The sequence below is a fragment of the Paramisgurnus dabryanus genome, chromosome 11, assembly GCF_030506205.2.
Source record: "Paramisgurnus dabryanus chromosome 11, PD_genome_1.1, whole genome shotgun sequence".
NCBI classification, from domain to species: domain Eukaryota; kingdom Metazoa; phylum Chordata; class Actinopteri; order Cypriniformes; family Cobitidae; genus Paramisgurnus; species Paramisgurnus dabryanus.
This window is the reverse complement of record NC_133347.1, coordinates 28,338,754-28,363,236: the sequence shown is the minus strand read 5'-3', so window position 1 is coordinate 28,363,236 and position 24,483 is coordinate 28,338,754. Positions and strand designations below refer to the sequence as shown.

At 38.0% G+C, this 24,483-nt stretch overlaps 1 protein-coding gene across 4 annotated transcripts in view; it reads left to right on the top strand.

Moving 5' to 3' along the window:
• kansl3 (KAT8 regulatory NSL complex subunit 3) overlaps nucleotides 1-18,122 on the top strand; it is a 39,582-nt gene extending 21,460 nt beyond the window's left edge. For 2 of the 4 annotated variants that reach the window (XM_065247688.2, XM_065247686.2), the window contains exons 14-23: nucleotides 614-770; nucleotides 2,633-2,710; nucleotides 7,274-7,456; nucleotides 7,957-8,044; nucleotides 8,861-8,976; nucleotides 9,053-9,141; nucleotides 9,809-9,980; nucleotides 14,264-14,376; nucleotides 16,246-16,299; nucleotides 17,082-18,122. In XM_065247688.2, coding sequence (XP_065103760.1) covers nucleotides 614-770; nucleotides 2,633-2,710; nucleotides 7,274-7,456; nucleotides 7,957-8,044; nucleotides 8,861-8,976; nucleotides 9,053-9,141; nucleotides 9,809-9,980; nucleotides 14,264-14,376; nucleotides 16,246-16,251 — 1,002 coding nt within the window. In that variant the 3' untranslated portion in view covers nucleotides 16,252-16,299; nucleotides 17,082-18,122. The remainder of the gene's footprint in view (nucleotides 1-613; nucleotides 771-2,632; nucleotides 2,711-7,273; nucleotides 7,457-7,956; nucleotides 8,045-8,860; nucleotides 8,977-9,052; nucleotides 9,142-9,808; nucleotides 9,981-14,263; nucleotides 14,377-16,245; nucleotides 16,300-17,081) is intronic. The other 2 variants (XM_065247687.2, XM_065247689.2) reach the window with 2 other exon arrangements.
• Nucleotides 18,123-24,483: the final 6,361 nt, after the last annotated feature.

The window sequence follows — 24,483 nt, the reverse complement described above, 5'->3', positions numbered from 1 at the left end:
GGTTCTGTTTTTTCGCTCTTCTTTATTCTTTTTTTTTATGTATTATAGAAGTATCGGATCGGGACTCGGTATCGGCAGATACTCAAAATCAAATGACTCGGACTCAGACTCGAGGGCAAAAAAACCTGATCGGGACATCCCTAGTTTTTGTTAAGAAATAACTCAATAAAGTACACAGTAGAGCTTTAAGGGCTACTATAGAAACATGACGGTGCATTTTATGTAAGGAGACCTGTGGTGTATGTAGATAAAAACATCTCATTATAAGGTGATAAAATCAATACAGTTCATTATATAAGGACTTTATACACACTGTTAATATAGTTATGTACATAATATTGCACGTCTGTCAAGAAATCCTTTTAAAAGTTACACAATGCATCTTTATGTGAATGTCAACATGGTTACTAAACAGATACAATTATATAACTCAGGTGTTTGTGGCCCTCGGATTCCTAAACTATTCTGTTCTGATTTTTCTCTTCCATAAATCGATATTTAGTTTTAAATAGACAAACAGATTTATAGTTGCCACCATATATGGGAATAGGTGGCTTTGATGACAGGCGTAATGTTTTAATTGTATTACTTTGAACCCATATTCCCCCTCCAGGATATGTCCAGTGTCTGCAGTAGTCCTACAGGCAGTCCCAAACCTAAGACCCTTGGGCTGTCTCCAGCTCAGAAATCCAGTCTCATTACTGCCACACAACTACTGAAGACGCACATGCAGCGCTCAGGAACTATGCTAACACACAAACAGGCACAAGGTGTGTATCAAATGCATTCATAGCTTTTTTATCTGTATGCTTCATCCCATGTAATTAATCTCGGCATGGTTAGATGAGTTTGTGCAGCTACTGTACCTCCATCTATATCACTCTGGGTGACTGCCAATGTCATTAACTATAATAACTAAAAGTAAAACTAAACTATATATAATATATATATATATATTCTAATGTTTGCTTGAGTCTTATGTTTAGTTAAGAAATGTCACTTTAATGCCAGTGAAAAGGTTATTCGTCAGTAATTAAAGTGCCTTGTTTTCACAAAGGTCACTTTTGTCATTTTATTGTTATTTGACAAATTTAAATAACAATAAAATGACCCCCTTGACTCTTTCCCTCCTAGCATTTAAATTTTTTTTATGATTTTCATTAAAGTTTAATTCCAAAATAAAAGTGAAACTAAAACTTACAAATAATTAATGAAACTACAACTAAACTATAATGTATAGCACATTTAAATGTTTCAGTAAAACTACTTGTAAAATGCAAAACTATATTACCCTTGCCTCTGCGTACGACCCCTGACTTGATGCCTGATTGGAATGTTATCATCGAGATGTCCTGGATGTGTCTGCGTGTTAAAAGAATTGGACTGTGCATTAGGGATGTTTCATCTGACAGGGTTTCCCGCAGCATATTTCAGTTAAGGCGGCCCGCCTAAGCTTGGACACCCTACCGCCTTAACTAGCTCGTCCAAAAAAAAAATCGCTGCACAAAAGGCCATCAAGTGCATCTCGGAGAATAGCGAGTACGCGCATTACACCGCATGCGGGGACGCGCGCCACACGGCCATAATGAGAAAGACGTGGTCCGGACCGTCACTGTCTGGAGGATAACTAGCCAGTTGATAAAACATCTCGGAGAATAGCGCAGGCGCGCTTCACACCGCGAGCGTGCACGCGCACCACACGGCCGAAATGAGATAAGACGTGGTCCGTCATGTCTGGAGGATAGCCAGTTGATAAAACGCGTGTCCGTGAGAACTGTAAGTGGACTTATGTTTTAGGGTTATTAAAGCCTGTTATTGTATTAGTCTATAGTTCTTGCAAATTTAAAGTAAGTTAGCTGGTGATTTTGTTGTTTTAGCAACCTGCTAGGGTTTCATGTGCCTGTTGATTAGATATAATTGTTGAGCGCTCTTGCTCACTTTATTCATGTGAATTATTTACATGCTACAGTAGTTACACTCCTTTAAGATAATATAATTAATAGTGGGAAATAATCAGTTTTTTAAATTTTTGCGCTATCTATCATCGTTCGCCAGACGTTCTACAACATCTGCTTTAGTTTGTGTTTATTAACCCTTTAGTTTAACTTCATCACGCAGCTATTCCCGTTAGAGGTAAACATTTAATTCATTAATAATCTAGTATGTGTTAATTTTTTGTCATGGTTTCTTCAAAATTAAGTTTTATTTGAGTTTTTAAAAATAAATATTTTATTTAGTTATTTTATTCAAATATTTAAATTTTATCATGACACATAATTTGATTGCCCCGCCCAACCCTACCACCTTAACTAACAAATTTTCTGCCGGAAACCCTGCATCCAAAAGTCATCATGATGTTTTACACCTATATGACTTCCTTCTTGGAAACACAAGAGGCTGACTGTTAAAGACCCATCACCTTTCACTTCATAATTTTTCCTTGAAATAAAGTGATTCGAGTGAACTTCTGTTCCGATGAAAAAAGTCATTTTATTTAACCATTTAACTGACATGAAGATGTACAGTCACATCCTCCTTATATGGATCCCATCCAGCAGTAATGTTGTGTTCAGTTCCTCTCCTCTCTTTTCCTTCCTTCACTCTCTCCATCTTTGTCTTTCACTTGCTACAGCTCAGTTTGCTGCTTTTATGAAACATAATATGCTTGTGAGGAAAAGCATTCCTCCTGGCAGCCCTTCATGTCTTTTCGGTGAGTATCTTTCCTTCCCTTTATTCTTCTATCTGCGTCTTTTCTTACACTGTAAAAATTCCTTGTTGCACTTAAATTTTAATTCATTTCAACGTTCTTGATGAGTGCAGAGTTGCTATAAATTATAACAAATATCAAGTTGAAAATCTTAAGCAAAAGCCTTATTCAGATTTTATAATTCGAAAACACATGGAAATGCACTGCATGTGTGGTTAATTACATGAATCGGATATTTTATTTATATGTTTATGGAATACTGTTGTGTAATTAAATACATTTTAACATTTTATTAAACATTTGCTCCTAATAGACATTTTAAAAGTTTTGTGATTTTCTTCTCTTTATTTATATAAGCTCTCCACTCGCTGTAGTGGAGCAATGATGAAACTTTGTTCCCATATATTTCTTATCACTTCAGTTATGAAGGGGTTAATGTTTAAAATGCATGCAAAGAAAGACGCTTCACTGATGCAGAATAAATGCGAAGTGCGTGGCCATATGGTGCCTTTCAGTGGAAGTGCAGAATGACTTTTACATTGATTCCCGTTTATAAACTCAAAGATCTGGATTCAGACGGCAATTAAATTTCTACACAACCTTGGTGTTCATCAAAAAAACTGTAGGTAATTCGGCCGGGGATTTTTACGCAAGTGATCAGAGAAAAACACTAACTTTCTGGATTCTGATGGCAATAAAATCACTGACAAGAACAGTAGGAACAATTACCGTTCGAACAGAGCTTTATTTAGCATTATTTTTTAAGTAACAGCAACTCAAAAAAAAAACAAAATAAGTTGAAATTACTTGTAAATGAAAGTTAATTTAAGTGCAACAGCTTTTTTTAGGGCTTTCAAAAGATTAATCCCGATTAATCGCATACAAACTAAAAGTTTTTGTTTGCATAATATAGATGTGTGTGTATATATTATGTGTATATATAAATACACACATACATGTATGAATTTAAGAAACATTTTATTTAGGTATATTTTTTATTTATATTTATAATATAAAATATATCAAAATATATATTAATCTACATGTAAATGTTTCTTAAATACAAACATTAACGTGTGTGTATTTTATTTATAAAATAATTACACATGGTATACACACATAAATGATGCAAACACTTTTATTTTGTATGCAATTAATCTTTTGAAAGCCCTATTTTTTTACTGTGTACCCTCTTATCTATGTCCTTTTCTGCTACAAATATAAGATGCGTTTAGTTTCGTTGTGGTTGGTGTCTCTTGCTTGGAGTTTGCAGAAGTCAGTAACATTAGTCAATGGTTTAAATCAGGGGTCTTCAACGTTTTTTGGGTCGGGGACCCCTTAGATTAGAGAGGCTTGGAGCAGGGACCCCCTAATACTAAATGTGTAAAACAGAGATATTTAAGTAAGCAGTAAGGTAAGAGAGGCTGCCTTTTCGTATTGGACACAACGCAAAGTGGAGTAAAGTACAACTGAGGACCAATCAGAATCAAGGACTGGAACTGTTTTATAAATAGAAACAAACCATATTGTCACACAGCCATACTATATTAAAATGCATAATTTTTTTGTTAAAGTAGATTTAGTTTTTATTAATATAATAATAATATAATAATATTATTTTAAGGTATTTGCAGTGTAATATATTTTCATTTTACTGTGAATTGGACAAGGGCTTTCAGTTTATAAAGAAGACTGATCATGGTGAATGGCAAAAAGACTGTCTATTCTGGTGGGGACAGAGGTTGGGTTACTTTATAACTTTGAGGTTTGTTGCCTTTCTTGTGTATCATCATTGTCACGAGTTTAAGTAACGCAGGTTTATTTTCTGTATAGCTTCATATCAGACTCAGGAGAACAACATGCAACAAGTCCGAGCGCAGCTCTTTGGGGAAACTTTTTGAGAGGCGGATTTCAACCTGACTATGAATCTTGCACAAAGCACCATCACGGCGCGCGTTTCATTAATTTTTAAATGCGAGCGATAGTTTTGTCACAGTTTAAAATGCAGACGCGGTGTGGTGTCATTTGCCTGTTGAATTAGTGTTTTAAACCTGAACCGCGTGAAACAGCCGTCTAAGTTCAGAAATATAGATGAGACAACATGTCGCACTGATTCTAAAATGACATTCTGAAAGAAAGACACACATAAGATTTACCTGTTTTATGATGACTTTTCTGTCGCTACTGCTGCTTCCTGAGTGGACATTTATAATCTTTAGATATTTTATTTTGGTCCGCTGGCTAAACTGAACGCGCGCCTTCAAACCTATGCGGCCACGCACGTGCACAACTTAAAGGGGACATGTAACGTTTTGAACATATATTTTACGTTTTAAGCAAAAAATAGCTTGTTGTTGAACATCATTTGGCGGACCCCCTGCAGTTCCGTCACGGACCCCCTGGGGGCCGCGGACCCCCGGTTGAAGACCCATGGTTTAAATAATCACTGTTCACATATTTGCTTTTTTCTTGTTAGCACCCTAAATTGCATTTCCATTGATGTATTTAACAAATGGTTTTATCCAATGTGATTTAAACAAAAGTGAAGAAACCAGCAAAGCAATTTGTCATAAAAACCAGGCACTGACGAATTGCCTACAGTGTTTCCCACAGATATGAAATATACTTGTGGCGGTAGCCGGTACAAACGTATGAAAAACAACTAGTAATGCGTGACCTAACCCAATAATTTGATTTATTAAACATTTATGTTAATTTAACATTTTATTTTATAAATCCTACCACCCCAAACTTGCTTGGCCTTCTCTTTGCCATAAACAAAGCTGACACTGTTTGTCAAAGCACCACACAAACACTTGACTGTTTTGCTCTGATATATGAAGCAGTACTTGTGAAGATGACACATTTGAAAGGATTTATTAACATTCTTTCTCTTTCTATTCCTCTCTTTTAGATTTAAAAAAAGCTTAATCCACACATTATTTCAGATTCAGAAGTGTACTTGCTGTCACTGTGACGGGTGACTTTACATTACAGCTTTGCATTTTAAATCTTGAGTCTGCAGTGTTCAGTGCAATGGGATTGAAATTGGCATTGCTCATTTGCTACCATCTCTGTGCTCTATGAGCAAACATTTTGGATATTAAAAAGATGGTTCGTTTAATAATATTATTATAAAACATGGGAGAAAGAAAGTGCAGGGTATGACTTTCAAAAACGAGAGCCAGTTGTTATCGCCATAGAAACCAGAGCTTGATGCTCTTTAGCCCTGACTGACTCTGATCACGGCCGGTCGTTCTCTGATTGATTTGGGTTTTGCACACAATGTTAGTCAGACCCAGGACCTGAAGGACTTAAACTGGGACTGACACCGACCCGACTGACCATTTAAAATATAAACCCGGAACCGTACGGGTCCCGGGTCCCCTGCGAAGACCTCTAATGCATACAACTCAGATCAAGTTCGGAAACCTGAAAGGTTACAATGTGACACACAGCTTGTTTTGCATCACAGTCAATTCATCGAGAAACAAGAGCATGCAAACGCACACCGAAGTCACCGGGAGAGACATGACATTCTCACACGCAAATGTCATTATTAAAGTGTCATTATCACGGAAGAACAAAAAAAGTCAAAATTTGATGCCAGATATACTTGTGCGGCATGTCTAAATAAAGTCAATGTGTGGGAGACACTGCTCTTAATTCCTAAATCTCCTTTCATTGAGGTATTTTTGTAGCAGGACAGATGCATTTTCTTGTCTTATTGTCCCTTTTTTAAGGGCTTTGTCTACTTTTGGTTGGATTTGTCGGTCTGAATTAGTGTGAATTCACAAGCTTTCTTGTTTAGTTTGGTTCTAAACAGTAGCATGTTTGTATTATTAGCATTTTTAGCAGCACCTGTTTACCTCGATAGCTTCCGTCTATCTGTTTTTGAGAGGTAGTGATGTGTAAAGGTTCAAAAATAGGGATGGTGTCGTCAAAATCTGCAGAGACAAAACTAGCAATTTTGACAGCATTTTGTGACAAATAACTTGTCACTTACATCAGTCCAAATCTACAAATTCAGTCATTTGTCAAATATCTATAAAATATATCTTTAAAGGAACACGCCCACATTTTGGGAATTAAGCTTATTCACAGTATCCCCAAGAGTTAGATAAGTCCATACATACCTTTCTCATCTCCCTGCGTGCTGTTACTCTGTCTGACACAGCCCCCGCTAGCTTAGCTTAGCATAAAGACTGGAAGTGAATGGCTCCAGCTAGCATACTGCTTCCAATAAGTGACAAAATAACACGGACATTTTCCTATTTATGTGTTGTGTTTGTATAGTCACACAGTGTACAAATAACAAGGTGATATGAGACACAGCCATCTTTTAACCGTATACATACTGAGGACTTTATTCTCAGAAGGCAAAGCACTGCTACTTGGGCGGAGTGATTTGTTCGCAGCACCTGAGAAGCCCCCTGGTGAGGAGTAGAGAGTTGTGCAAATCACTCCGCCGAATTCGCAGTGCTTCGCCTTCTGAGAATATAGTTCCCAGTATGTATACTGTTAAAACTATTCAATGAGCTGATTTGTTAGCATTGTTTATTTCAGTGCCAGTACCCAGTGACCAGGTTGAGGGTTTGGACCGAGATGACCTCAGGTTCCACCTGAAGAGGAGACAAGCTCCTAGCCCAACACCCACCAAACCCTCTAAACGAGCTAAGATCAAAGTTACAATCGTTTCCCATGGAGATTCAGCGGCGGGGAGCACGGCTGGTTCCTCGGCTCAGGAAGGTAAAGAAAACAACTCGCTCGTATCACATGGACATATCTTGTGGGCAGAGGTCATCCTTGTTTAGTGGGTTGCCTTCATCTGTATTTAAACACCAATGACAACCACTCCTGAAAAGACAAACTCTGTTCTAGTTAGGACTGGACGTTATATCGAGTTATGGTACTACATTGCTATTTTTGTCCCTGTGGGATACATGATGAGACTATATCGCATATATCGCTATTATGTGATATGATGCTCCTTCCTTGTTACAAAAGCTTTGCCAGAAATGTACACTAAGGTCAGACGTAAGTGTAGCTGTGTATTTTTTTTTTTAATAGGGAGGAAGACCCTTTCTTTTAAAATTATTATCATCATGTATTGTTGGACTTGATATATAGCCATGTGTATATTTTTTTAGTAAAGAACTTATGGCTTGAATACAATTTGATAGAGACTGTACAAGTTTCACAGAGAGGTGAATGTGGTTACATTTGTATCATGTTTTGTTTTTGTGCAGTGGGTTTATCAGGAAAGCCCCTTGGATTGACAGTGGGCCAGACGATATCAGGAGCCAAAGAACTATCAGAGCTTCTCACTGCACAAAGGTAACTTTTTATTTTTATACCAAGCGTGCCGCACAAGCCCTGAAAAGTGAAGCCAAAATCTCTCGATCGCCCCCCAGTGACTGGTCCCAATATAGGTCATAAACCCCGCCTCCCCCATGTTATTCAATGGGACCTGAGACCAACTAAACAATTTAATTACACTTCAAATATCTTTTTTCCGAAGCTGGTTTCTGTCATTTACTGTAGTTTTTATCACGCTTATGTAAATATAAGTGTTTGTTTTTTAAAAAAGAAGTTTGTTTTTAGTTAGTTATTTATTGCTATAAAAACGGTGGTGTCACATCATGATTGACAGCTGTGATATGCGCATTCTGCGAGGGCGGGGCCTTGATTTCATGGATTTACTTCCTGCTCACTACTGCGCACGACTGGTCCCGAAATCGCTACTGCGCAGACTCAAGACCAAAGATGTCAGTGGCGTATCGGGACACTGGCGGCTTCACTTTTTACCAATGGAAGAAATGCACAAAAAGAACCATTTGCGTGTACTGCGCCAGGCATTCAATTTGCGGCATTAGTCCGAGATTACTCATGGGATTTTACCTGGTGTCATGCAAATTTTTCGCTCGAGTTGAATATTTTCAACGCGTTTGAGGCGAATAGCACATGTTTTCGCGGCAAACCTGCCGCCCATATCGCGTCATTCGCATCGCCCCACGCAAGGACGCTTCTGATCGCGTCTTTGCATTGACTTTGTATGTAATCTACTCACGCAAATCGTAATACTGTTCGTTGAGGGCAGCTGTTGCACAAACTCTGTATTTACTGTTTGTGTTTATGTTGTGTATTTTACAGGTCAGGTGGTTTAGCAGAGGTGTCTGGAGCTTTGGGTTCTAATGATGGATCGTTTCACAGCATCATTTCAGGCTCTTCCTCTCCTATTCAGGCTCAGGCCTCTGCTACAGCGCAAGGTACTGTAACCTTTATTTTGACAGGACTGTCACCTGTAAGGGCTTTGTTTAATGCTTCCTATGTGTTTGTGTTCAGCTGCTTCAGCCAGTAGTCTGCTGCAGGGTCTCAGCCTCAGTCTGCAGGAGATCAACACAAAATCGCCAGGCGTACCCTCCACCACACAGGTGCCACCCTTACAGAGATATGAGTCTCATTATTAACTCTTTCACCGTCAGCGTTTTTAAAAAAAGTTGCCAGCCAGCGCCAGCGTTTTTCATGATTTTCACCAAAGTTTAATGCCTTCCAGAAAATGTTCTTCTTTAAATAAATAAACATACAATATACCAAATGAAAGAACAGACCCTCTGCTTTCAAACAAAAAAAAACCGTTTCATCCTACCTTTAGTGGTTCTTTTGCAATCAGCTTTTGAATATGGGTAGGTTTCTTCAAAAACACCATATTTTGAGCAAAAAGCAAAAATAATTCCATATTTGTGACGGACTTTTCATAGAGATCCCATTCAGAGCGATCTTTAAAACAGACACGGACATGCAGCAGCTTGCCATAGGGCAATACTTCCGTTTTAAAAAGTTGCGGAAGGGCGCCACCTTGTGGATAATAGCGGTATTGCGGAAAGACGGAAAATCTCGTCATTGGCGGGGAAGCGGTTTCTCTTAATTGACGAGATATCTCGTCAATGGCGGGGAAAGAGTTAATAAGACTTTTAGTATATCTAATATCTGAATATGCTTGGTTGCCTGTTTGTGATAAACATTGATAATGCAAAAAATTGTAATTTTAAAATCGTTAAAGTAAGCATTAATTGTATGTGTGTATTTTTTTTTTGTCAGGGGTTGAGCGCTCTCAGCCCAGGAAGCGCGTTATCGCGGACAGTACCAGTCGTGTCTACTGGCTCCGGGCTGACCAAAACCACAGCGATTCATCAACTTCTCACCAACAGCGGTCTGGCCAAACTGGCCAACAGTCTGCCAGGACTGGCCCACGTGTCCAGTCAGAGCACGGGTACGTCCTCATCACCACTGATGACACAGCGCCCCAAACAGCGACGTCCTCGATGAGTGGGGACAGACGTCACTAGTGTAGCAATTAGTTCAACAGTTTTTCAATTCTGATAAATACACCAATAATAAGAGCAGAAGTGGTGGACGAAACCACTGGAAAGAAGTTTGTCAGTTTTATGGTAGAGAAATGTGTGTATATATGTACCATAAAGACAAACATTTGTGAATATTTGAATTGTTTTTGTAATGTTAAGAGGTCATTTTAGATGGTAATTCACAATGAAAGAGCTCATTTAGTCATCTGATCATTTGCTGCTTGCATATTAATGCACCTCATTCATTAATGCTAGTTATAACTAGGGCTAAAATACTGAAATTACAAAAAATATGATTACTTCAGCTCTGTGTTACCACATGATATGCTTCATTTGGTGTGCTTAATGCAAAGCTCCCATAATGTCAAGTTTTGTGTTTCATCATTTGTGTTGTGTTTTGTTCATTTTTGTTACTTGTATTCTTTTGTTGGATGTGTATATAATTCATAAGAATGTCTTGCTGTCCTCACAACAACATTCATTAAATGGCCAACAGTAAAGAGTTTTTGTTCCTTTTTTTGTGAGGTCATCTTGTTCTGTTTTGTTTTTCTCCCAACATGCATGCATGTGAACTCCTTTTGCAGCAGCTTATATCATGTAAAGAGATTTAAAGGGTCCATATTATACAAAATCCACTTTTACAAGGACATAAATGTGTGTTGGCATTGTGGGAACACAACCACTCCTCCTTTTTAGGCCCCATTTAAACCAGAGCAGTCTCTTTAGACATTCTCTTGTTAATGTGATGTCACACTGATAAAGCCCCGCCCACAGTAACAGACCGACTGATTAATTTAACCCAAAAGCTTTTCTAAATGTGTTTGTTAGCCCGTTGTAGCACTAATTTGGCTAAAGATACTATTTTCCCAGACTATAGAGACAGAGCGCAGGTATGCTAATTTAAAAATCACGCCCACCGGGGGGAAAACAATCCAACCGTCTTCATTGACTTTGTATTGCAAAAGGCCGCCTCCTTGTCATTTCTGGCTTATAACAAAAAACAGAATAATGCCTAAAAGCTGCTGTGTGACAAGATGTACAGCTAACAAGCTAAAAAAAACAGAAATAAGTTTTTATAAGCTGTCGAACCATAAAACCCAGCCTTTAAGGAGAAAAAAGCGGATCGCAGACTACGTTTCCCTCTAGTGGGCGCAGTTTTACTAATATGAGTTCTATGAAAAGTTGCCTGTTTCCACTTCCCTTTAAACGCTTGTTTTTAGAGTCGACAGCTTATAATAACATATTTCTGGGTTTTTTTGCTTGTTAGCTGTACATATTGTCACACAGCAGCTTTTAGGCATTATTCTGTTTTTTGTTATAAGCCAGAAATGACAAGGAGGCGGCCTCTCGCAATACAAAGTCAATGGAGACGGTTGGATTGTTTTCCCCTCAGTGGGCGTGGTTTTCAGGTTATGACGCGCTGTGCTCTCTCTATTCACAGGAATCCGATATATTTTTAACCTAAAGCAGTAGCTCATTTACATTAACTATTGTAGGCACAGCTTAGATTTATATTACATCTTGTCAAAACGAGCGTAATATTGGCCATTTAAACCCACCCAAACCAAGTCCTGTCATTTAAATCATTTATTTGTGTGTCTTTCAAACCGCTGATTTTTGTTTAAAGGGGGCAGTGAATGAAAACCATTTTTACCTTGTCTTTGTTGAATAATGGTAGTCTACCCGCATTCACAAACATACAAAAAGTGCTAAACATCTCAGTCTCATAGAAATTCCTCTTTTGAAAATGTCAGCCAGAAAACAGCCCAATCTGAAAAACTGATGCTTATGACATCACAGGCATCTCACTGCCCCTCCACTTTAAAATAATTGGCTACATTTTTTGAGTGGCAGCAAAGTCAGCCAATCAGTAATGAGATTGCAAGTCAAGCCAGTAGGGGGAGCCAAATAGGTGCAAAACCACTTGTTTAAAATCCCCCACCCTAATAGAGCTATCTGAGAGAGGTTTTTAGGAAGCTTCTAAGGCATTACAGACCCAAACAAAAACATTTTTGTCTACATGTCACATCACAGAACAAGGATAAATACCTCATTCAATCATTCTATGTCACCTTTAAAAAAAAATAATGTTCATGTAGCTTGTGTGCATATAGTGGAGAAAAGGGCTCAAATTAAAAAAAAAATGACACATCTCATTCCCAATTCTAAGTTGATTCACTGTCACAAGACATACAACAAACCAATGGCTTTTGGCATTAGTGACAAAATACTAGTGACCATTTTTCACACCCTAAAATATTTTGAAGTAAATTTCATTTATTGTAGCTTTTCATATCTTATAACTTCTAGGTTGCCTTTTATTAAGAGTATGCTTCTTTATGATTATACCCAATCATTGTTCTATGTGGGAGTCAACATTAACAAAGCCATCTCATTTTCATACATTAGTGTTTAAACTTCCAATATCATCTGTCATGTTTATTTTTTTCACAGACAAGGCTTAGGGCTAGATACATGTTTGAGCTGTCTCGACTGAAAATACCTTGCACTGATGGATCTTAACCCTGGAGAACCCAAGAACCCTTCTCTTAGCATTAATTAACATTGGCCAAATTTGACCCGTGGGTTCTCCAGGGTTAAAATATGCCGGCACTATCGATTTGTCTTCAAATGAACACAAGTTAAGTCTTTTTGTAAGTCAAGTTTATTAAAGATGCTTAAACATCTTAGGCCTGGTTTCACAGACAAGGCTTAGATGGAGCCAGGACCTGGCCTTAGTTAAATTAAGATTTTTAAGCATCTTTTAGAAGCATGTCTTAGAAAAAGATGTTACTGGTGTGTATGTTCAGAAAAATCGATGGTGCTGGTATATTTTAAGATGAAGATATTTTCAGTTGAAACCGCTCAAACGTGTTTTTTAGTCGAGGACTAGCCATTTTAAGCATTGTCTGTGAAACCAGGGGTTAATTTAACCAAGGCCTAGTCCTGGCTTTTGCTACGCCTTAGGCATGGGCAGGTATAAGATTCTGGCGGTATGATAACCTTTACAGGGCTGGAAATTGCGTCTATTTTGGGTATTATTTTAGGAATCTATGCAGCAAAAAAAACCCCATAGAAGACCAAATTTCAAATCCTGGCCATAGGATGTGTAAAGCCTAGTGGTGGCGTTTTATTTTTAATAAACTAAATGAATCAACATATATATATATATATATATTGTAGTTGATGTGCTTCTTAATTTTTGGATGGGTGCGCCTAAATTTTTGCTGGTGCTCCTAACTTTAAAGTTGGGAGCACCAGTGCAATCAAATAAAGTTAATTTTGAGCCCTGCTTTAGGTCCATGGTTTCACGGTGTTGCTGTATTGCCATTGCGACACTAAAATGTGTTCTTTTCAAATGCCAGGTAAAAACAAAGCCTTAAAATTATAATATGCTTTCAAAAAGATATCATATTTTGTAATGTATATTAAATGTAAACATCAAATCACATGACCTAATGAATTTCGTATAAACACAGCTCATACCTTTGGAGAACATTTTAGTGGTATTAAAACTACCGTTTTTTTGACTGTTTAAAACCTTGAAACCGGTAACCGGCCCATTCCTAACTGTGTGTTAAACCAGACCCTAATGTTGTTTTTGCTGACTTACCTACTGAAAAGACCAGCTAAAACCAGCCTAAGCAGGTTGGCTGGGTTTAGTTGGTCTCCTGGTCCTGGTTAAGATGGTGTAGCAGGCTGGTTTTAGAGGGGTTTTGGCCAAGTTTTTCGCTGGTAACTATTTCTTAATTAATCCAAACCCTGTCCCGGACACTGCCCCAAAGGAAAATATTTGTAATGAAGCAAGAAACAGGAGCACCATTTACTTCTATAGTAGGAAAGAAAAAAAATTGTTTGGTTACAAACATTTCTAAAAATACATTTGTGTTTAGCAGAACTAAAGAATTGAATATAGGTTTAAAACAATGGGTGAGCAAATGATGACAGTTGTTTTATTTTGGGGTAAACTATCCCTTTAAGCTGTTGAGTCAGCTAAACCCCTTTCAAACCAGCCTGCTAGACCAGCTAAAACCAGGCTGGGAGACCAGCTAAATCTATCCAAGCAGGGGTTTGATTTATTTGCTTAAAAATGGTCACCCTTCCAAAAAATACATTCCTTTCCTTAACATAGATGTTTTATTGATATAAATAGGATGTCCCTAATGTGTGTGTGTGTGTTGGTTGGCAGGGCTGAAAGCCCCTACCACTATCACTGTGACGTTGCGAGGACAGCCCAGCAGAATTCCCTCTCTCGGCCACACGGGGACGACAGCACCTTCTCACAGCGCACCTGAAAACCAGGTCTGTGTGTGTGTAACCTGCAGTCATTAAATAATCATGATCAGGAGCTCCACATTTGTCATTTCAGATTGCCATTGATTGGTTTATTTTGTATCATGTCAAATGCTGTTTAGTTGCAATGCCCCTCTGTGAGACCATTTTTAGTCTCATCGGAGCGGTTGCCGTGGTAACCGTCTCATTGACCATGCAGAGAGATGAGATGCTGTTGTTTGCTTAATCACCCTGAAGGGTCTAATTATGCACTTGTCACTTTTGCTTTGGATTCATTAGGTTCATATAATTGATTTTACTCATTTAAGAAGAGTTTTAATTCATCTAAAGGCTTGAATTGTTTTATCATTACAGTTTTATTTCTGAGTTGAAAAGGTTTACGGTGTATCTAAACCATATAACAGAAGTAGAGGATTGTAGTGAATGGGTCTCTCCCCACAAGCAAAAGAATTATACACTATAGTCGACATTTAAAGTGGATCAAAACCTTTTATAAAAGTTATCTTAAACCAATACCCAATACCTTTGTTCTTTTTTGATCCATTTCAAATGCTGACATGTATATTTTCCCGAAAGGAAATTTGTTGGGATTTCCCCAGCTTTTTTTATATATATCCAAATAATATAACAAAATATGACTTCTTTATTTTCCATATATTATGATAGCATATTCAATTTTATGTATATAGCGCTTTTCACAATTGTTTAATTGTTCCAAAGCAGCTTTACATTAATAAAAAAAATAAGAGAAGATTAGATTAAACTGAACTGAAAGCGTTAAGTTGACTTAATGTCAGCTGACTCCCTCCCTACAGGCTAAAAAAACTCTTAGGAAAAAACCTTTGGGGAAAAAGAGCTTGGGAGAAAAACAATCCTTGAGAGAGCCGGACTTAGCTAATCCTATAAAATATATACTATAAATTGAATACTAGGCCTATATTATAAAATTTTAATGGAGTAAAAATGTAAAAAAATTAAATTATAAGTTAAAGGAAGTGGTTGATTGTCGATGGGCAGACTTAAGGTGCATTCACATTACAAGCTACTTTGTCGCTGTGTATCGCTCATCTTTTTCAAAGAGGTCATTAGGAGGCGTATATATATATATATATATGAAGAGTTTCGTTGCAAAATGAGATAACTCCGTTTTTGTACTTTTTCAGAAATCTCGTTTTTTGGTTGTGCATTCCAATTAATATCAATTCAACTGCAGTTGGTTTGTTTTGATTTAAACCTTCATAACTTAAAAAATAGAGCTAAGTAGCACTATAAAACAAAATAATAACATAACATAATAATAAAAATGTTTTGACAAAAATGTTAAAAATGGACTTTCATGTGCAGAATTTTTTTTAAAGTTTAGTTTTGCGTGCTCACATGAAACTATCGCACGCCCACGTGAAACTATCGCGCACTCATGTGAAACTTTCGCTTTCACGTGGCACATGAAAGTTTCACGTGAGCACATGAAACTAAACTTTATTTAATTTTTGCTCCATGTCCCCTTAGGGGCTCTGTACGTTTTGCAATGAAACTCTTCATATATATATTTATAGTATTTTTATATATATATGAATGGTTGATTTGGAATAATAAAGAAAATGTATTCCAGAATTCACTGAAAAAATATAACTCTGGATTAACAAAAAAAATGTAATATAAAGTGCATAATTTTTGCACCCACTTTTTTAAGTAAGTTTTACATTAAATTTTAAGCAATTAAAGCAATTGCATTTTTTAAAGTAGGTTTTACATGAAATTTTAAGCAGTTTAAGGCAAAGGGTGACAACACTGAAAATGATCAAATAAACATAGTATTAATTCACTTTAGATGATTAATCTCAACATTATTTTGTATTATGCTTGTTTATTCCATAGTTCTGATGAGTTTACTATTATTCTAAAATGTGGAAACATCTAAATCAAGAATGAGTAAGTTGTAAAAAAAAATCATGTGTGTGTGTGCATGTGTGTATCAAATATATACTAAATCATAAAGTGTGAAATTGCTTCCAGGGTTTCCCGCAGAAAATTTGTTAGTTAAGGTGGTAGGGTTGTGCAGGTGGGCGGGCCGGGGGCGTGGCAATAAAAGGGGCGGGGTAAATATTTTTATTTAAAACCCTCAAAAAGAACTCAATTTTATGGTAAATAGTAAATGGACTGCATTTATATAGCGCTTTTAACAGACCTATGGCCATCCAAAGCGCTTTACAATTAGCCTCACATTCACCCATTCACTCACACATTCATACACCGACGGCGGTGTCAGCCATGCAAGGCGCCAGCCAGCTCGTCGGGAGCAGTTTTGGGGTTAAGTGTCTTGCTCAAGGACACCTCGACACTTGGTCTGGTGGAGCCGGGGATTGAACCACCAACCTTCCGGTTTGTAGACAACCTACATGAACCACTAGGCCACTGCCGCCCCGGCAATTTTAAAGAAACTATGACAGAAAATGAACACATACTAGATTATTAATGAATTAAATGTTTTATCAACAGGCTAGTTATCCTTCAGACAGTGATGGACCATGTCTTTCTCTCATTTCGGCCATGTGGCATTTGGTGGAATTTTTTTTTGGACGACCTAGTTAAGGTGGTAGGGTATCCCAGCTTAGGTGGGCCGCCCGAACTGAAAAGTGCTGCGGGAAACCCTGGCTTCAATCAAATAAACACAAAACACTAATACTAACAATCCATTATCTTCTGTCTTGCAGTGACCAGAAAACTGAAACATTCATGACAATGCTCAAAAGAAGGCAAAGGAAAAGAATCACACACATGTAAAAACTCAAAGCTCAAATACATTTAACACCTGCGTGAGCGGCATATTCATTTTGCTCCAAACTGAAGAATGGACTTTTTAGTAATTATTATCTTTTATTATCCTAATTTCATGGAATTTTCTTTTTTTAACACCTCTTTTTTTTTAAACCCTGTTGGGAAAATATTTATCAAAAAAATAGTTCTAGTTCTAGTAAATAATGTTTCATAGTTACATTTTACTTGGGGAAATGTTTCTTTGTTTATTTATTTATTTAACTATATATCTATGGACAATTTGGCATCTCCAGTTCACATTACCTGCATGTCTTTGGATTGTGGGAGGAAACCGAAGCACCCGGAGTAAACTCACACTGACACAGGAGAACATGCAAACTCTACACAGAAAGATCTCCTGAACCAGTCGAGTCGCCGCTCAAACAGGAGATCTTCTTGTTGTAAGGCAACAGTGCTGCTACCCAATGCAAAGCCATGAACAGCTGCTGCACCTGAGATTTAAGATCAAGTGCCGTGTTTTTCAAATGTGTGTGAAAGGGATTTGTCTATGTCCTCTGTATTGAGAAATCATTTTAGATCGTGCATCTTACAGACTTTTATTAAGGCATCATTAACAACATTATAGTATGTCATGGTTCAATTTCCAGGAATTGTGGTTACAAATAAAATGTAAACCTTGTTAGGTGCAGCTTTGGATAAAAGCGTCTATCTAATGCAAAAATGTAAATGCATCTTTTTGATGAAGCTGTCCTTCAAATAACCATCAAGATGACAACCATGGTCTTAATAATGGGTCTGTCAGATAAAGTCACTATTAAGTCTTATTGTTTCAATTGATTTGTAATAAAGGAGACCAGTCAAGGTCAAAAATCATACAGCAGGATAACAATGGCATGATATACAGCATTTTGCCAACTTAATCCATACAAAATATGAGGTTTAATTTGTGCATGTGTAAACAAACATGCTAGGGTGTTCAGTTTGGCACTATAAGAATCGCTAGGCATGATTTTAATGCTGTTTGGTTGATTTCTTGGTGCTAGTTGGTCCCTATGTGATCCCACCCAAAATCTTTATTTTCTGGTCTGTGTACACTCAGAAAATGATGTCAATGGGACTGTTCCCTTCCAAAAGTTCATAATATCTATCATTTACAGAATACATTTGCTATAGTTATCCCTTTATGCTACACAATATGTCCTTAGGGTATAATATTGTACCCCAAAAGCTACAACATTTCAAAAATGAACCTTTAAGGTTATCACCTCAGTGACAAAGAAGGTACAGTTTTGTACTTTTTCCTGACAGTTGCCTGAATGCAAATCAATGTTTTAACCTATTTTGTTGTGGATAAACAAATTTAGATCCAACCATCTGGAAAAGTTATAACAGCCGTCCTGAACAAGCCTCACGCTGTTATCATTCATGTCCATAGCACAGGAACTTAACAACCTCTGCTAAATGACATGAGACAGGGAGGATTGTGAGTGTTTAGGAAACATTTTTCTTCTTTACCATCTACTTATTCCCATGGGCAAGCTAATATTAAGACCATATGTTCTGGTTTTTCATCATTCTCCTCCTAATGGGCTAAATTAAAAAGACATGATATAATGGGGCTATTATCTCAGAGCCTCTCTGTACAGTATGTCTAAATGCCTCAAGGGGGCAATCTTTAATTCTCTAAACAGGACAGTATGCAAAATGTTACTAGTTTTCTTTTCACATAATACATTTAAAGATTGATGATTTAGGAGTAATTCTTCACAAACAGAGTAATTTGCAGGGTTGCATACATTACTATTGTTTGCCATGGAGTGCCTTATTATGCATAATGATATTAATGGGAAATGTGACCCAAATATGTTGTACGGTTCTTGTTTTGCTTTCAGTCCAGTTTGTGATTTTCTCACAAATGTAAATAGACAAAAACATTTTATTTCCATAAAGGCTCTGATTTGCATTTGGAGTCCCCTCACTTTATGACGCATATCAAACAGGATATACATGCCTAACTATTATTAACAACAACAAAAACGTTTATACTGAGAGTTACTGTCCAAGCATTGACTCAAGTGGGTAAGCTTTGGAAATCACAGCGAGCACAAATTGTTTATAAGTAAAGTACGTCTTGATCATTGACATATGAGGCATTCGAACTGTAATGTTCGGGAAATGGTGTGCACAATATTGTGTGTATGGTGTGAGCAATATTTTCCAAAACTTCAAGTTTTTCTTTTTTTAGGATCTATAATTTAAATTTGGAGATATAGATGATTTTATTAATTCCACAGAAAATGTTTAATAATCTTACATTTTATATTTAGTTAAACTTAAACGTTCAATCCAGGTTAAAGTCTCATTATCTAATGATGAGATTCGGAGCATCATTAATTTCAATCTTTGACATGACCTTACTCAGTCAATATTAAAGACATCAAGGTTATATTTTCACAGAACATACTTTACAGATATGATGAGTTTATGTAGAAAACAGTAAATGAGAGTAGTTTACCAAATGAGGCTTATCCTAGTCCCAGACTTAAATGCATGTTTGAGCTGCCTTAATTTAAAAACATCATAACATACACTCACCTAAAGGATTATAAGGAACACCTGTTCCATTACTCATTAATGCAATTATCTAATCAACCAATCACATGGCAGTTGCTTCAATGCATTTATGGGGGTGGTCCTGGTCAAGACAATCTCCTGAACTCCAAACTGAATGTCAGAATGGGTAAGAAAGGTGATTTAAGCAATTTTGAGCGTGGCATGGTTGTTGGTGCCATACGTGGCGGTCTGAGTATTTCACAATCTGCTCAGTTACTGGGATTTTCACGCACAACCATTTCTAGGGTTTACAAAGAATGGTGTGAAAATTGAAAAAACATTCAGTATGCGGCAGTCCTGTGGGTAAAAATGCCTTGTTGATGCTAGAGGTCAGAGGAGAATGGGCCAACTGATTCAAGCTGATAGAAGAGCAACTTTGACTCGTTACAACCGAGGTATGCAGCAAAGCATTTGTGAAGCCACAACACGCACATGTCACGGGGTGACTGTGGAAAGAGCGGAACTGAAAGTGGTGGAGGATTAGTTCCGCCCGGACTGTATTATGCAGACACCGCCCACTTCTATGAACGCCGGCGAACCCAAATCGGCGTGTTATGGGGAACAGGTGCCCTTATTTAGCGTGGCGATCACAGATTGGGCAATTTGGTGAAGGAGAGGCACATAAATAATGCATGAGAAACACAGGAAGAGGCGGTCGATTTCGGGGCGAACTCACTTCCGCCAAGGGCGGACGAAAACACAGGCCTTCTGAAGAGTCGGAAGGCCCCGTTGATCCGGCGATCGCAGAGAAGCGAGCGGAAAGATCACGGGGCCGAAGGACATAAAAAAGGAGTCACTGTTGTTTTCCACAAGTTGTCGCTTTCCAGCAGATACTGCGGGCGTAACGAAACTACTGGGGCATTTGGAGAGGAAACCGAGACGGATGTTTTGTGGGCTTGGACATTCGCAAAGCGAAGGAGAGAGTGGGCCGACGAGAAAATACAGGTTTGAAACGAAGAACTTGATGGATAAAGCGCTTTGTTGATTTGTGTTGTCTGTCTGAAAGAAGGAATACTTACCCGGAAGCGCTGTTGGAGGATGCGGTGGCAAGTGGAGATCAGTCTTCTGGCTTTGGATGTGAGAGTAGTTGAAAAATAAAGAGAGAAGGCTAACATCAACTGGATTGTGAGAACATTGAACTTATCAACACATCTATGTATTCTACCTCGAATATGGAATGCCAACAATTGCTTTGAGTGTGAAACAGTGTGTGAGCGGCCCCACTGTGAGGAGGATTAGTGGGTGAGCCAAACACCAGCTCGATTGGGAGGGTGCTATTCTGCTGTGGCTACGACGTCTATCTTGGGCTTCGGTGTGTCAGTGTTTTGGATTCTCCTCTGGACGAAGCCTCGGTCCAAACGTAAGGTGCCGACCCTAAGTCACTAGAGTGTGTGAAGTGCATTGAGTGAGTCTGTGTTGACGTGGTGCACCTCAAGATTGCAGTGCTGTGCCGTGTCCCTGTTGTCTGCACTTACCCTTTTAGGCCGAGAAGGAAGACCTGTGGGGAAGAACGTAAGCTGTGCCAGTGGTGACCACCTTTCTTATGTATGCCCGCTTATAACCCTGGCCCCTGTGTTTCATGCCCAAAGAAAAGATCCAGTGTGCCCTCTTCTGTATACTCACCGTATGCTCAAGGAAAGGATCCAGTGTGCCCTCTTCTGTATACTCACCGTATGCTCAAGGAAAGGATCCAGTGTGCCCTCTTCTGTATACTCACCGTATGCCTGAAGGAAAGATCCAGTGTGCCCCTTCTGTATACTCACTGTATGCCCGAGGAAAGGATCCAGTGTGCCCTTTTTTTTAGTATTTAATCCCCCTTTTATATTTTTAAATATTTAATAAAACTTGTTAAATTATATTGTTTTGTCCGTCTGGTCATTGGGGTGTTTTGGGACCTCCTCGGGGTGGAGATAGGAGGAGGGTGACCCTGCGACAGGGGCGGTCCGCTTCTCGACCTGTGACACACAACCTTGAGGCGGATGGGCTACAACAGCAGAAGACCCACCGGGTACCACTCATCTCCACTACAAATAGGAAAAAGAGGCCACAATTTGCACAAGCTCACCAATATTGGACAGTTGAAGACTGGAAAAATGTTGCCTGGTCTGATGAGTCTCAATTTCTGTTGAGACATTACGATGGTAGAGTCAGAATTTGGCGTAAACAGAATGAGAACATGGATCCATCATGCCTTGTTACCACTGTGCAGGCTGGTGGTGGTGGTGTAATGGTGTGGGGATGTTTTCTTGGCACACTTTAGGCCCCTTAGTGCCAATTGGGCATCGTTTAAATGCCACGGCCTACCTGAGCATTGTTTCTGACCATGTCCATCCCTTTATGACCACCATGTACCCATCCTCTGATGGCTACTTACAGCAGGATAATGCACCATGTCACAAAGTTCAAATCATTTCAAATTTCTTGAACATGACAATGAGTTCACTGTACTAAAATAGCCCCCACAGTCACCAGATCTCAACCCAATAGAGCATCTTTGGGATGTGGTGGAACGGGAGCTTTGTGCCCTGGATGTGCATCCCACAAATCTTCATCAACTGCAAGATGCTATCCTATCAATATGGACCAACATTTCTAAAGAATGCTTTCAGCACCTTATTGAATCAATGCCATGTAAAATGAAGGCAGTTCTGACGGCGAAAGGGGGTCAAACACAGTATTAGTATGGTGTTCCTAATAATCCTTTAAGTGAGTGTATATCAGTGCTGTTGTTTTGTCTCAAGATGCACACCAGTATTGTTTTTTTTGTAAGGTTTGCTTGTAAAAACGACTTAAATGTCCGAATATAACTAAGGCCTAGTGTTGGATTTATCTAAACCCTGTCTGGGAAATTACTAGCCTACCTAAATATACATACAGTGTATAAATTACCATGCATTTCCTTGGATTTGACACTGAAATAAAGACACAAAAGTTGTCATATGTACCATTTAGGTACAATAATGTATCTCTGAAGTATCAATATGTATCCTTGAAGTACCAGTATGTACCTTTGAGTTACTTCACTGTCAAAAATAAAGGTACAAAGCTGTCACTGGGGCAGTCCTAATGTGTACCATTTAGGTACAGATATGTATCTTTGAACTGCCAATTGAAGTACTAATATGCACCCTTTGGGTATGAAGGTGCACTTTTTGAAAGGATATCACCCCAGTGACAGCTTTTGTACATTTATTTTTTTAGGAGTGAAACTCATGACCTTGGCATTATGAGCAGGTCAACATGTTGTAAAAATGACTAACACAAAAAGTAAATGAAGATCAAGATTAACATTAACCATTAACATTCACCCTATTCTTGCTATGGACTCAAATAGCAGACTGATTGTCCTTTGAGTACCATTATGATGTGAGTTGGCTTTAGTCGGGAATTTACTGGAGATTTTTTTTACATTTACCGGCATTTCTAACAATAAACCCGAAAGAGCAAAAAAGTCACCAGGGATATTAATTCTAGGATACATGCATACAGTACAGTGCATGTGAAATAGTGAAACTACATGACATGTATTCCAACAGATGCAAGGGGAATTCCACTCAGCGGATAATGAGTGTAAAAAATATGGAAATTCCCCTTAAAAGAAAAAATAAGAGACAACATTTCACTTAGAAGGGCTATAAACCATAGGCTACATTATACTGTATATCTACATTATAAATTGGTTATTGTATAGCTCTGCAGAAGGCTGTAAGCGTATCACAAATATAATATAGAAAAGGTCTGACTGGATGTGAAATGTTAAAAGCTATTTAAGCAACATTCAGTTGGACTCTCGCACTCAATGCACAGGCTGTTAATATGTACTCTGACAAATAATGCAATGATTTGTGCTGCTTATGCCACCAACAACATGAATTATTGTAATGTATTTGGACATTTGACATGAAATATGTTTGTTGATGTCCTGAAGTACTTTTTGCATCTATATTTGAACTGCTATGCATATGACTACTCACACTTGTCCCACTGCAAGACCCTTTAAGAAATAGGTGAGATTAAAGGTGACCGGATACAAAACCTAACAAACTTAAAGGGGACAGAGAATGAAAAACCATTTTTACCTTGTCTTTGTTGAATAATGGTAGTCTACCCACATTCACAAACATACAAAAAGTGCTAAACATGCTAAACATCTCAATCTCATAGAAATTCCTCTTTTAGAAATGTCAGCCAGAAAACGGCCCAATCTGAAAAACTGATGCTTATGACATCACAGGCATCTCACTGCCCCTCCACTTTAAAATAATTGGCTACATTTTTTGAGTGGCAGCAAAGTCAGCCAATCAGTAATGAGATTGCAAGTTAAGCCAGTAGGGGGAGCCAAATAGGTGCAAAACCACTTGTTTAAAATCCCCCACCCTAATAGAGCTATCTGAGAGAGGTTTTTACGAAGCTTCTAAAGCATTACAGACCCCAAAAAAAAAAAAAAATTGTCTACATTTCACATCACAGAACAAGGATAAAAACCCCGTTAAATCATTCTATGTCACCTTTAATACACTATTCTATCTCATTATTGTATAAATGTTTTTATTTATTTAAGTTTTAACAAAAAAATCCATGGGCGCATCAAAGAAGTGAATAGAGATAAGCAGATGCATTATTTATTGACATTTATATAAAAGTGACATTTCAACTGTAGCAAATAATTTAAATGAATTCTTGATATCAATAAATAACATATACTTGCTCAAAGCAATCAGAGGT